The sequence below is a fragment of the Symsagittifera roscoffensis genome, chromosome 3 (genome assembly GCF_963678635.1).
Source record: "Symsagittifera roscoffensis chromosome 3, txSymRosc1.1, whole genome shotgun sequence".
In the NCBI taxonomy this organism is placed as follows: Eukaryota; Metazoa; Xenacoelomorpha; order Acoela; family Convolutidae; genus Symsagittifera; species Symsagittifera roscoffensis.
Window position 1 is genome coordinate 67000404 of NC_087064.1, and position 15248 is coordinate 67015651.

At 37.4% G+C, this 15248-nt stretch overlaps 1 protein-coding gene across 5 annotated transcripts in view; it reads right to left on the reverse strand.

Moving 5' to 3' along the window:
* Nucleotides 1–4261: 4261 nt before the first annotated feature.
* LOC134842964 (uncharacterized) overlaps nucleotides 4262–15248 on the reverse strand; it is a 47976-nt gene continuing 36989 nt past the window's right edge. For all 5 annotated transcript variants that reach the window (XM_063859508.1, XM_063859507.1, XM_063859506.1 and 2 more), the window contains exons 3-4: nucleotides 7586–7764; nucleotides 4262–5109 (exon numbers count right to left, since the gene is read on the reverse strand). In XM_063859508.1, the coding sequence (XP_063715578.1) occupies nucleotides 4567–5109; nucleotides 7586–7764 (722 nt within the window). In that variant the 3' untranslated portion in view covers nucleotides 4262–4566. The remainder of the gene's footprint in view (nucleotides 5110–7585; nucleotides 7765–15248) is intronic.

Consider the following 15248-nt stretch of genomic DNA (forward strand, 5'->3'; position numbering starts at 1 on the left):
ATGTTTTTCTTTCAGAATGTCAATGACTAATTTTCTTGTTTTTGTTGTGGAATCAATAACTTCGTCATTTGGATGGAGCAAACCTCCGCCAGATCTGCTTGTCAGCCAACGCATGGCAGACCGAACTTTCCCTTCCATCATCATTCGTGCAAAAACCACTGCGGTGTGCTCGTCTTCAGATCTATTTTTTTTTTCAAAGTTTTCCTCGGTTGTTTTTGTGAACATCGTTTGGCTTCTTGTAGTAGAATATTGAACTTACTATTTTCCCAGTCTTCAAGTCGTCTTCCTATCAAAGCTCTCACATCACGTGTGGTTTTAATCATTGGGTCCCGCTGTAAGATTAATCGGCTGATTACAAGAAGTCGTTCTGAACATTTGTTTTGGTTCAATCGGCAGACTTCTTTCGTTAAAAGATCAACGTATTTACGGCCAATGTTTCCCCCGGGAATAAAACCAGTTTGCCTTGGAGGTTCACACTCACAGTCCATCTGTTCCCCATTCAATTTCTTGAACTTCCTTAGATATGTCGAGAGACCCTACAAAGGCGTCAAACAAACAGTTTGTGATGTTTTCTGTAATGGGTACGACAGGATAATGGTCTTGCTCGCTGAGGGTCATAACACGAAGCTGTTGAGTCGCCCCAGTATGTTACTCTTCATTTTCTATTTGGTCTTCGGTTTCGTTGTATGAATCCTCTTGTTCATCGTCACTAACTCTCTGCGACGCAGAAACGGAGTCCTCATTTGGATTTTCTTCCGAGTGATCACGAAAACCAAAATAAGACGGCGGTCTTATCAATCTGTCGCTTCTCCTCATCATTTCGTGTCGGGGTTGACAAACTCCTGAATAGTTGCAATAGTTGCGATTGTTGCAGTAGTTACAATAGTTGCAATTGTTACAATAGTTGCAATAGTTGCAATATTTGCAATAGTTGCAATAGTTGTCAATGTTTTTGTGGTTGTTGTTGTTTTGTTTTTTTTCCTTTTCTTTTCTTGTTTAACAAGACACGTGCTAAAGCTCGTTGAATTTTGGTTTAGTTTTCAATGTTCAAAAAAACGAGCGTACTTGTTGAGCAATATTGACAAAAAATCAAACGCGCACAAACTCGGTCAAAATTGGATATTGAACCAAAAAATTAAGTCAAAATCCAATTGAAAAACAAGCACAGACGATTATAATTAAAAGAAGAATAGCCGGTTGCTGAGCAAGAAGCACAAAATATTCTGACCACCTTCTTTAAATAAAAATTTTTTTCGTGTTTTTTTTTCAAAATATGCAAGTAATATTTATGTTCAGCAAGAAGCACAGAATATTCTGACCACCTTCTTTAAATATCAAAAACATTCACTATATATATTGAGCAAGAAGCACAGAATATTCTGACCACCTTCTTTAAATAACAAAAACTTTTTTTCGTGCTTTTTTTTCAAAATATGCAAGTAATATATATGCTCAGCAAGAAGCACAGAATATTCTGACCACCTTCTTTAAATATCAAAAACATTCACTATATATATTGAGCAAGAAGCACAGAATAACCTGACCACCTTTAAAAATCAAAAACATTTTTTTTCGTGTTTTTTTCTTCAAATAAGTGTTGTTTTTATTGCGCGTGGTGTAATCAATTGTTCTGAAAAACCTAAATCTCGGTATATTTGATAGTCACTGTAAAATAAGTAAATCGAGCCACGGTTTTGTCGCAAAAATCAACAGAAATGGCCAGAAAATTTCCAACCACTTTTTCGCAAAACTGGGACAACTTTGAAGACCTTTGAAAAGATATATCAATCGACTCATTCCGATGCTTATTTGGGTTAAATTTTTTTGTTCAAAAACAAAATAAGCCTGCTTGCTCACCATATTCGCTCGAATTTATACCAAAAATAAAAAGTTTCAAACCGGTTTTTCTCGACACTGAGATGGCATCAGTCTGATCTATCAATCGACCCATTCCGATGACTATTGGTCGTATCTGATTCTGCGAAGAAAAAACTATAGCATATCCGAATACAAAAGTCCTCCTCATTTTTCAAATGGCCGGAACAACAATGAATTTTCACCGTTGACAGCTTTGTTTTTATTAAAAAAAAACAAGGCTCAAAAAGAAATAAGTTTTTTAAAACTATCAAGAAACATTGTTCAATATAGCCAAAAAAAACTGTTGATAAAGTGCTAATGAATGCAAGGAAACCAAAAAAAATTAATTGATTGAATCAATTTTGACCTTTTGTCTACTTTTGAATTTCGTAGAAAAAAACAATTAGCGCTCCAAACTCATAGTTTTTCAAGATACTTTGATGATTGGTACTTTTTTCATAAAATAACCCAGTTTAAGAACACTGAATAAATAGATATTTTTTTCATTTAGAAAGCGAAAAATTGATATTCGTTTTCAAAAAGATTTGAATTCAATTTGTTTGCGCTAACTAAGTGTTTATAAGTGAAGAGCGGCGTATTTTGCCTTGAATAAAAAATTAACTTGCAAAGAAATCGAAAGGCAAATTTCCAAAAGTCAGTCTTTGGCGTGATCAAACTTTAAGACTTGATGTTATTAAAAAAAACGGGAATTAGTCATCAAGACCTAAGTTAAGTGTCCTCACATCATTCATTGACACCAGTTCACTTATTTTAACACATAAACAGATATGGTTTTTTCTCACCATATGCCAAAGAATACAGTAACTTTTTCATTCACAGTGTCCGATTATTTGAAAACACTGACATGCGGACTAGTTAAGCCATGACAACATATTTCGTTTTTAAATTTAACTTTGCAAGACTCTTTGTTACACTAAAGCATGAATGAGTATTTGAGGCAGAGTTGAAATTAAATGGACCAGTCTACTTTTTCGAAATCGTTTTTGAGAACGATTCAATCTTTTGTTTGGCATTGTGAATGGAACTCCTAAAAATGGGACATTTAAGTCTTGTAACAAAAAATGAAAGGAGGGAAGGGAACAAGAAATAGCATTCAAATACCTTGAGCAAAAACCTAGACTTTTTTCTGAAAAACAAAACACATAGCCAACAGATAGTTGGAAAAAAGACATTGAACGCAAATAAACCGAAAAAAATACTACTTCTTTATGAAAAAGTGTTAACTATCGAATTGTGAAGAAAAAATGTATGGCGCTAAAATTTAAAACAATTCATTGATAAAATTAGCCTCTTTTCTCTCCCTCTACCTCACACGAGCATCATTTTTATAGTCTAACGAGCGGTTTTTCAAGGTTGATTATGAAGACCAAATCTGTTTTTTATGGCCTAATCAGTCTGCTTGTCAATTTTCATGACAATCGGAGGCTTTTTCTCCTTTTTCTTCACAAGAGAAATTTTACAGGTGAAATTTTGTTCACATAAGCGGATTGTTGCAAAAATTGGTAGAAAAGTGGATCAATAGGTAAATTTTTTACTTCGCTGGGACAACTGATAAATAAAACCATTTTTGAAATTAGAAATTGATGCCGTTTTTCGTTAATTTCTGCCGTTCGCTTTTCGATAGTGAAGTTTGTTTTCCTTTGAACAATAGGGAAAAATGAGATTAGAAAGAAATGAAAAGTAAATGAGCCTGAACAAATTTTAAGATTTTTCCTGAAAAAATACAAAAAAACCATCATAACCTGTATAAATGTCTGAACTACGTTCATCGACTCTTAAAGACCACACGACATCCATTGGTGTCATCAATTCGTCCATTGACACTGATTCGCAGAACTGTCCTCACAGACATCGATTTTTTGTCGTCACAGAGACTTAGCTAATGATTAAATGTGCACTAAATTCTCAACTTTGCATTATTTTGTTAATAGCTAGGGATTTAATATGAGTTCTTCGAGCAAAAACACTAACTTTGTTCATTACCCCGCCGAAAACAGAAACTTGGGCAACAAAGCCTAAATTTTTTGTTCAACAAACAAAACATTTAGGCTTATCAGCTTCAATTATCTTCTTTTTTTTTTCTACGGCAGGGGATTTCTATTCATCTGGGCTGCTGTGAGTATCTGTTGAGAGAGCGTAAGAAAGTCGCGAGAATCTGTCACAAAATCAAGTAAGAACACCAGATAAAGATGCAGTAAAATCATGTCAAAACACGTCTCGACTTTGCCTCGGCAGGACTTTACAGCATTTTTTTCTCATCTCGACTCGAACTTTAACATAGACAAATGCACTTGACTCGAACTCAAAATATATGGAAATTGAAAGAAAAAATGGTTTGCTGCATTGAGAAACTGTGCGATAGAATAAACAAATGTTTCACATGTCAATTCTTTTCATAAAATATAGTCTTTTAAATTTGGAAATTTAGAAAATTAATTTGTAGCAAATTGATACTTTTACGCGATTGGAGCATCATTTTTAATATCCAAAGCAAGTCAAGAAGCATTAGATAAGTCTAAAACGTTAAAGTACTGAGTTTGCACGTCAACGCCTACTTAAGTATTATGTACAACAAATATAGCTTTACATTCTATTAGGCATTTTTATACAGTTAGAATGAAAAAGCTAACTTGACCGGACGCACACTAACATCTGCAATAATTTCAATTTCAATTACATACTTTTAAGTTATCTAGGGTCTTTAAGGGCAAACAGGTCGCCTGTCTTTTTCAGATGGACCAGAGTCCTCTTCAGAACTTCGATCGACCCGCATTCGTCGTAATGCACGTTATGTTGCTTGCACACGTCTTTAATACGATACGAGATCTCACGAAGTCGGTTCCTCGGCGCTCTGGGAAAACAGTGGTGTTCAATGTGGAAATTCAAACCCCCGTGCCAGAAATCAAGCCAGACGGGGTTGACGATATTGATGTTTGTCAACACCTGCTTGCGGTACCAGTCGGTGATGATTTGGTCTCGGTCGTTGAACTCCTTCGAGTAGTGATTGGACAGGAGCTGGACGTGAAGGATTCCCTGAAGGGTCTGGGCCCAGAAGTAGAAGAAGACGAGTTGTTCCCAGGTGGGTATTAAGGAGAGGAGAGTGATTAGCCAAGTGAGGTGTAGCAAGAGACCCGCCCACTCATACCATCGCTTTTCCAGGTGGAAACTGTCGATGATGATGGATGTTCGGCCCAGTAGCATACACACTGGGATGAACGTGATATGTTGAATCTGTAATCAACAACGCAATTTTTATATGAATGTATTAGGTTTCATATGATTTTATTATCATCTTCAAAAACCTGTTTTTCTTCTTCATCAAAAAAGTCAGTTCGAGTAAAATGAGCCGACAATTTTTTATTGTTCCGACTTTCGATACGAAAGTAACGGAATATTTGTGCTCGGGGTGGGTTTTTTTTTCTTCAGACAAATTTCGACTTTTTAACTAGCCATTTTTGACGGAATTTTTTTATATCATTCGAAAGCCATTGTTATCCTGAACTTAAATTTGAAAAGATATTTCACTTGTGATTATTTTTCGTAAAATTATGAGGGTTTAAAGATTCCCATTTTGACCAATTTGGGACAATTAACGCGCGATATAATTCGCGCTATTAACGCGTAAGCGGAGATTTAATCCGTCTTAAAATCGTTCCTTTTTTACTTAATATGGCGTGTGGGGGTTGGTTTTCATAAAAAATTTCAAATTTTAGAAAAAAAATTTCATTTTTTTTATTGCGTTTAATTTTTTTAATGTTTTTACTGCTGCTCAATAAACCTTTAAAGGCAGTCGGAACATTCAGGGCTTTGCCCTGATACGAGCAGTCTTGTTTAACTTAGAGTAGAGCCAAAGAAATTAAAATCCGTATGGAATATGTAAAGAGAATAGTTAATTCAACGGTGCAAAATTACGAAGTTTTATGAAGGAGTTTTTTTAGGCTAGTTTTTTTGTTTTCAAGAAACGTCCTAAAACTTGAGCACAACAATTTTTGATTTTTTTGCAGTTTGATTTTGATTTATTTTTTAGTTCAATTCACTTTCCCTTGCTAAAAGGAAGACAAAGTACGCGCTCCAATTAGAAAATACAACAAGACTGCTCGTATCAGGGCAGAGCCCTGAATGCTCCGACTGACTTTTAAGGTTTATGGAGCAGCAGTAACATAAAAAATTTAAATGTAATAAAATAAAATGAAAAAAAAAATTCTTAAATTTGAAATTTTTTTTTAATGAAATCATCCCCCCACACGCCATACAAAATACAAAAGAATACTTTTCGCTCATTGTAATAAATCATTTCATAAATAGCACAGAAGGCAAATGAGCTTCTTTCAACCAATTTGGAACGATTTCTAAGGCGGATTAAATCTCCGCTTACGCGTTATTAGCGCGAAATATATCGCGCGTTAATTGTCCCAAATTGGCTAAAATGGCAATCTTTAAACCCCCATAACTTTACGAAAAATGATCACTGGTGAAATATCGTTTCAAATTTGAGCTCATAACACCAATACTTTTCGAATGATATTAAAAAATTCCGTCAAAAATGGCTAGTTAAAAAGTCGAAATTTGTCTCAAGAAAAAAAAACCCACCCCGAGCACAAATATTCCGTTACTTTCGTATCGAAAGTCGGAACAATAAACGCGAAGAAGTTTTAGTGACATTTGTTCGAATTCTCAGATTTTTGTGGATTTAAATTTTCAGATTACTTAGCGGAATAGACCCACCGTATTGACAAATTTTCTGTACTTGGTTTAGTTTTGTGATGAACGTGATATGTTGAATCTGTAATCAACAACGCAATTTTTATATGAATGTATTAGGTTTCATATGATTTTATTATCATCTTCAAAAACCTGTTTTTCTTCTTCATCAAAAAAGTCAGTTCGAGTAAAATGAGCCGACAATTTTTTATTGTTCCGACTTTCGATACGAAAGTAACGGAATATTTGTGCTCGGGGTGGGTTTTTTTTTCTTCAGACAAATTTCGACTTTTCAACTAGCCATTTTTTTATATCATTCGAAAGCCATTGTTATCCTGAACTTAAATTTGAAAAGATACTTCACCTGTGATTATTTTTCGTAAAATTATGAGGGTTTAAAGATTCCCATTTTGACCAATTTGGGACAATTAACGCGCGATATAATTCGCGCTATTAACCCGTAAGCGGAGATTTAATCCGTCTTATAAATCGTTCCAAATTGGTTAAACGAAGCTTATTTGCCATAATTGATTTGTTACAAGGAACGAAATCTATCTTTTTGTACTTTATATGGCGTGTGGGGGATAATTTTCATAAAAATTTTCAATTTTTAGAAAAAAAAATTTTCATTTTATTTTGTTTCATTTAATTTTTTATGTTATTACTGCTGCTCCATAAACCTTAAAAGGCAGTTGGAACATTCAGGGCTTCGCCCTGATACAAGTAGTCTTGTTATTAAACTGTACGATTAAACTGTTTTTAAAAATTCAGAGCGGAAAAATTTGACGATTGCTTATTAATATAACAAGCAGTCATAAGCAAAACGAAGTAAGAAAAGTGAGGGTAAACGCACTCAAAAAACTGAATAAAGACCGATTGTTTTGAGCGTGAACCTTTTTTGAGACCTTTTCATGGAAAAAAAGTAAAAAATCACCCGATTAAATAACTTCCTTCATTGACATTAAAAAGGTGTATGAGCTAAAAATGTAATATGCGTGTGGCGTACCTTGATTAGTATGTAGTTGAGTTTGGGTCGGGTGGCGCGGAAGAAGGGAAACAGTTTGGGCGACTGAGCCCACACCTCCTCCTTCATCTGGGGGTCGAAGAAGTTATTGGCAAAGTCCACTATACATGTCAGTGCGTGGTGATACATGTGCTCATCTTTCCACCACGACGCAGAAATTCCTGAAAAAAGAGACGATCGTTTATTGAAAGAAGAGGAAGAATATATTTCATATAAGCAATTAATTTTCAAATTAACCTTGTTATTCATACATGTTAAAGAAAATTTTGCTTGAAAAGGGACATTTAACTATTCTATTCGTGAGAATCAACTTAGTTGTTTAAATTATTCCTTTAATGTGCTTCATTCAAATCAATAAAAACAATTTACACTTTCTCGGTAATAGCTATAATGCATAATGTACTTAAGTTATATTTGTTGTTATCAACATTGAGGACTCCATGTGTTCTTTTTTATTTACAGAAAGAGAAGAGCTAATTCATCCCAGCAATAAGTTTATGAACTAATATAATTATTTCAAACACAATAATATTTTTTGCTGGCTCAATATTTATTTGCGCCGGCAATTTGCGTATTTGTTGAAACCAGATGCGGATCTGAGATTTTCTCAAATGGGGCGGGGTTCTAAAAATATCAAACATTTTGTCGACTCTAGCTGCTAATGAGTCATACGCCAGGGAAAAGTCATGCGACTGGTAAATATTGTCTAATTGCCCCCACTCCCCGCCCTCAAGCAAATAGTGTCAGTCCGAATTGAACGGAAGACATTTTACATTGATCAAGTGAGCTTTTCTTTTCGGAAAAATTGTTGATGAAAAAATTGTTGATGAACGTGAAAAAATTGTTGATGAACGTGAAAAAATTTTAAATACTATCTCCTCTTAAAAAATAAACAAAAAACCACGCGAACTCTGTCTGTGTGTATTCCCTGTACATTGTCACTTAGGCAAATTATTTTTTTCACGCCTTAAGCAAAGATTTTCAAAATGTTTGCAAGTAACATATGCGCTTGTTTGCAACGAAGATTTTAAAAATTTATAGAGAAAAGTAATTTATATAGTTTTACTTTTCTTGTTCAAAAATGTTGGCTGGTTAAGTTAAAGCCAGTTGGTTAGTTAAAGAAACTTAGATAAAGAAAGTTAAAGAATCCAATAGCAGTTACAACAAATCGATCCGTTGGTAACGCGCACATATAAAAACACCTCACTGTCAAGGCGCAAAAAGGGAAATTTTTTCACGCAACTCCTACCCACTTTTTATTTCACAATTTTGAGAGGATTATTGCAGATTTCCATCCATATCAGTAAAACTGCGCTTTTTTATTCTTTGTATCGGATAAAAAACCTCATTTTTCTTCGCATCTCAACTTTCTGTTCCATCCTATTTGCTCCATTCCGTTCCGTTCTGTTCCATTTCGTCCTATGGTAAAATTTTTAATGGATTAGATAGGAGTTGAGTTGAACTCTCTTAATTAATAAAAATTTTCAACAAAAATCATGCTGCTAGCACAACACACCCATAAACCCATTTGTTGCAATAAACCTATTGAATTGATCGAGCAGAACAAAATCTCCGGGTTCCTCAGAAATTGTAGTTTCATCGATGCAAAGAACCCAATTTTAAATAAATAAGTTCAAGAAAAAACAAATTTTAAGAGTTCCGAAAGAAATTTGAAATCAATGCGACCTATATAAGAATGTTCAGTTCACTACATTCATCGACTTTTCAAAAAGAGTGGACTTTCTCTAGAACATTATGCAACTTTTGAAGAAAAAAAATACGTCGCTGAGTTTTTAAAAAATGAGTGATCGAGTAACACCTTTTACGTAAAACTAAACCAAGTACAGACAAGACTGCTCGTATCAGGGCGAAGCCCTGAATGTTCCGACTGCCGTTTGAGGTTTCATAAGCAGTAATAACAAAAAGAATTTGAACATAATAAAATAAAATGAAATTTTTTTTTTTTAAATATGATTTTTTAAATTAAAATCATCCCCCCACACGCCATATTAAGTACAAAAGGATAGATTTCGCTGCTATTATTATATCAATTATGGCATTTAAGCTTTCTTGAACCAATTTGGAACGTTAATGCGGATTAAATCTACGCTTACGCGTTAATAGCGCGAAATATATCGCGCGTTAATTGTCCCAAATTGGTCAATCAAAATGGCAATCTTTAAACCCTCATAATTTTACTACGAAAAATGATCACAGGTGAAATATCTTTTCAAATTTAGGCACAGGACAACAATAGCTTTCGAATGATATAAAAAAATTCTATCAAAAATGGCTAGTTAAAAAGTCGAATTTCATGTAACCATTCGTCGATCTTCCGAGAAACGCTGGGGTTTTCTATTTACTTGCTTAACGACTCGCGCAATTCACATTGAGTTGGTTCCATCCATGGACACAAGTTCATGTGTGATGGCTATCGAGCGCTTTATTTCTAGGCGAGGAACACCCTCAATAATTTGGTCGGACAACGGAACAAACTTTGTAGGAGCCGAAAAAGAGCTTCTTCTGTGCATCAAAAATTGGAACGCAGAAGCTCCTTTGTCGCTCGTACACAAAGGCATTAAGTGGAAGTATAATCCGCCAAGTGCACCACATCAAGGTGGAGCATGGGAGCGAATCGTGCGCAGTTGTAGTTGTAAGCGTGTGTTTTATGCAATCTTAGGGTCAAGAAAGTTGACTGACGAGATTTTGAACACAACCATGTGCCTAGTTGAAGGTTCACTAAACGCCCGTCCACTCACTCCCGTTTCTGACGACCCCGATAGTCTTGAGGCTTTGACGCCGAATCATTTCCTCTTAGGTCAGCACAGTCTAACGTTTCCGTCTCTAAGGTCGAGTGAAAACTATTCTCACTCTAAGCGCTATGCCCGTGCGCAGTCGTACGCAAACGCAATTTGGCAGCGATGGTTAAGTGAGTACGTCCCTACACTCAATAAAAGAGTTAAGTGGCATGCTCCTCCCGAATACTCTTTGAAAACGGGAGATATGGTGTGGTTAGTTGAATCCACTAGCCCTAGGGGCCACTACCCACTAGCACGCATAACGTCGCTAAACTACGGCAAAGACAACACCGCCCGCTCCGCAAACCTAAGGACTGTTTCCGGAAACTACACTCGGCCGCTCGTTAAGATCGTTCCGGTTCTCGCTCCTTCGGGGGTGGAGGATGTTAATGCTACATAGCATTAAAGTATGAAAGTATAGTATAAAGCCAGTATAGTTGCTTAGCAATATCAGCTATATAGCTCAGCGTATACATAGTGCGTTCCGGGGAGTTCGGCGTGGGTTCGATTCTCACCTAAGTCGTTTCGTTTGAGAATCCTATTTGAGCCGAACCTGACAGAACATAAAATGCTAATATTTTAATCGGTTCAAAATTGGTTTGCAATTGAGTTTCTGTTAATTAAACTGCGTGAACTAAGTATGAACTCATTGTGAAAAAACACATAAATCACACAAATCAGGGCATGAACAAGCCCACTTTTTAACTTGATACGTGTAATGTTGTTGCTAATTCCGTGCAATAAAAATTACTAAAATTCGCCGTTTATTGATTCTCTTGAATTAAACCGATTCTGTTTCCTGTTTTTATAAGTTATAAAAAAGTTATAAAAAAGGCCAGAATATTTTAGTGCCGCGACTCGGGAGTTTGTGAGACCTCCATCTGCAAAGCAAGGAGCCCTGCACACTTTTGTGTGACCTCAATTTTTGAATTTTTGAAAGAAGGCCCAGCTCGAACACAATTTTAGGCGACCTCAAATTGAAGCAAGGAACGACCCCTGCACAATTTTGTGCGACCTCAAATTGAAGCAAGGAACGACCCCTGCACAATTTTGTGCGACCTCAAATTGAAGCAAGGAACGACCCCTGCACAATTTTGAGCGACCTCATTCTCCAAATCAAGGAGCCCTCCACAATTTCGTGTGACCTCAAGCCAAAAACGGGGAAAGCACCACAAGTCAAAACAAAGCCGACAAGCCAGAAGGCCGACATCACACAAGGCGGAAAGTGGTTTTTCTGTGGAATCTTCGTGTACTTTTGGACTCAGGCCCGGTGAACTACCTTCAAAAAACTTGTAAGAGCGAACCTGTGCTTTCAACTAACTTTTAGAATCTAATTTGTGCTAGTTTTTTAATCGAAAAAAGTGCTACTTTTTTGATTATCAGTGCTATAAAATTTCATACGATGTTGTTAATTGCAAACCGATTAAGACCGTACTAGATACCTAATCCCAGCTCATACCCAGTACCCTATTACCCCAGGATAGTCTCGAACTCAAAAAATTTTGTGAAAAAAAAAAATTCAGAAAATTTTCCAAAAAATTTTCGCAAAATAAATAAAAATTTTCAAAAAAAAAATTTACTCGAAAAAAAAAAGTTATTCCAACTTTTCCCAAAACTTTCACTGACAAAAAAAAATTTTTTTTTTTTTTTTGCCCGAATTTAGAGCAAAATCGGAAAACACCGTTTTCGTCTCGCCCGTTCAACCGTTTTAACCGTCAATCGTGTCGAGAGTAGTTTTCATCATTCTAATATCCCGACGAGCTCAATGCCCATTGCTCAACAAACCTTTTTCCCAAGCAATTCCGCAAATTTTGTGTACCAACCGCTTTTACCAACTAACGTTGGTCCTCTCAATCCTCCAACAGTCACCTTCTCCCCTAACTCATATTATGTCACACAGCCATCGAATGTTCAACCGTTCTCTAGCGGAGGAACAACTTTTTATGTCGGTGATCCTAAAGCTTTAGACGCCGCAATCTATTCAAAACCGCTGATGGCGCCTTATACAAATGAGAACAAACAATATGGCCCATTTACGTCCTCGAACAGTAAACCAATCACAAATCAAGATCTAGCTGAAATCTTGACACTGAGCCAGAAAGGTCCCTTGCCTGAATGGAAATTGTCTTCTTTCGACGGAAATCCATTGCAGTGGCCTGAATGGTTTGGTCAGTTCAAAAGTGCAATCGATGCAAAAGTTTTAAGTGATGATGTCAAATTGACATATCTCAAAACTCTCGTTTCAGGCAAAGCGAAGAATGCAATTGCCGAATTCGCTTACAGTGGAGTATTCTACAAGGACGCTTTGAAAACTCTAGAGAGGAAATTTGGACAACCACAGACGATTGTGGCAGCTCATCTTGAAAAACTTTCGAATTTTCCACCTCTCAAAATGCACAATTCAGAAAGCATTATCAGTTTCGCTTCCTGTATATCCAGTCTTGTCGCAGTTTTAAAATCGTTAGGATATGAGTATGACTTGAAGAGTACATCCGTTTTGAATCAAGTTATTTCAAAATTGCCTCCAAATATGAAAGAGTCATGGTCTCTCCACTCTGTAAAGAAATGTTGGAGACAGCCAACCGTTTTAGACTTTAATTATTGGCTCCGCGACAAGGCTGAGGCACATGAACTTATGCGTGTGAGTCAGAATAAGTCACGACCTGAGGAGACTCCAAAGACTGGTTTCCATAAACCACCTACAAAAGTTTTTGCCGCTGCTTCAAGAGTTGAAAAACCAATTTATGCTCCGTGCCTCCAGTGCAATGGTAAACACCCACTCTGGAGTTGTTCTGTGTTTAAGGAAAAGACCCCAACTCAACGAGCTCAATTCTCCGCACAAAATAGGTTGTGTTTTGCTTGCTTTCAACCTGACCACATGTTCCGAAAATGCCCTAAAGCCCGCAAATGCACTAAGCCTGGTTGTGAAAGCACCCATAATGTCTTGTTTCATGGTGCTGAGAAAGTTTTCAGCGTAAGGTCTGCAAACAAAGAGTTAAACAATAGCAATAATGCAAGCCATTCGAATTCAAACAGTACCGCCCCGCCGAACCGGAATAAGCCTCAAACTTCGTCATCGAACGTAGCCGGTTCGTCGTCTTACAAGAAACTAACGGGACTCCTTCCTGTGCTTCAATTGGAAATAAGTTCACACACAGATGTGACCACTGCTCTTGTAATGTGCGATTCCTGTTGTACCCACTCATGGGTCTCGGCGGGCCTAGCGCAGCGTTTAAATTTAACTGGCCAACAGCTAGATATTCTGGTAAACGGCTTCAATTCAACGGAATTCGTTCCCACGCAACAAGTCGAAGTGAATGTTTTTGCCAAATTCGACCACCATGAATACTCGTTTAGGGTTACGCCGTTTGTGAAAGACAGTTTGAGCGTTGGTTCCGAAACCATTGACGTTACTATTCTCCAAGACAGGTTTCCACATCTACAGCCAATTAAACCTATTGTCTACAACTATTCCGACGTTGAGATGATATTAGGGCAGGATGTCTTTCATGCAATCAAGCCTCTCGAATACTTCCAAGGACGAAATCAAAACACTCCTGTCGCTGTCCGTATGCCCATTGGCTGGGTTCTCAGTGGCCCACTTCCATCACCAATTGGTGTTTGAGCCACCACTTTCAAGTGCAATGTTCAAGACGTAGCACTTGCTGACCAAGTGAAGAAATGGTACGAGCTAGAGTCGTATGGCACGTTTAAACAAGCTGATCCCCGTTCCTCAGCTGATAAACGTGCACAAAAAATTCTTGACTCTACCACGATTCATGATGGCAGTCGTTATATTGTCGGAATGCTCTGGGCTGATGACAACATTCATCTTCCCGATAACTTTTACGCTTCGTTGGTCCAGTTTAAGTCTCTTGAAAAGCGTCTAGAGAAAGATTTAAACCTAAAAATTCAATACGCATCAGATATCCGAAGTGATGTCGAGAAGGGTTACGTGGTCCCGGTTAGCCCTCACGACTCAAAAAACCGTTCAGACCGAGAATGGTACGTACCGCACCACCCAGTTTTAAATCCGAACAAACCCGGCAAAGTTCGGCGCGTTTTAAACGGTGCTTCTAGGTTTCACGGCAGTTCACTGAATAACTCCCTTCTCGTCGGCCCCGATCTGCTTCAGAACCTTTTATTCGTTTTAATGCGCTTCCGAGAGCACAAATACGCAATTTCCGCAGATATCGAAGGCATGTTTATGCAGGTCGGCTTACTAGAAAACGATCAACGTTCCTTGCGTTTTTTGTGGCGGGAGGACCCCACATCAGATGTGAGTGTATTTCAATATACAAGGCATATATTTGGAGCGAAAGATTCTCCGACATGTGCTAACTATGCTCTTCGCCGAACAGCCGTCGATAACCAAGATCGTTACCCCGATGCCGCTTGCGCCGTGCTTAACAACTTTTACATGGATGACTACCTTGGGTCTGTGAAAAACCCAGAAACTGCTTTAAGGTTAAGTCGCAGTTTAGTTGAACTGCTTAAGTTGGGTGGGTTTAATCTTACAAAATTTATTAGCAACGTTCCCAGTTTGTCTTCGAAACTAAATCCCCCTAAGACCAGCGCTAACAACAGTAAAAAAATTATTACCGCTGCGATTAATCCGGAAACCGCATCGCATGTTCTCGGTCTCAAATGGGACCACGTCACCGATACGTTGGTTGTGAGCAGAGGAGTCAACCGCGAACTCAAAGACTCTGTTACGCAGCGATCGGTCCTTAGTTTTGTGTCCTCCGTGTTCGACCCCATAGGTCTTGTCGCCCCGTATACCGTACGCGCACGTTTGTAACTGAAAGATATCTGGAGATTGAGTGGCCAACAGTGGGACGACCCAC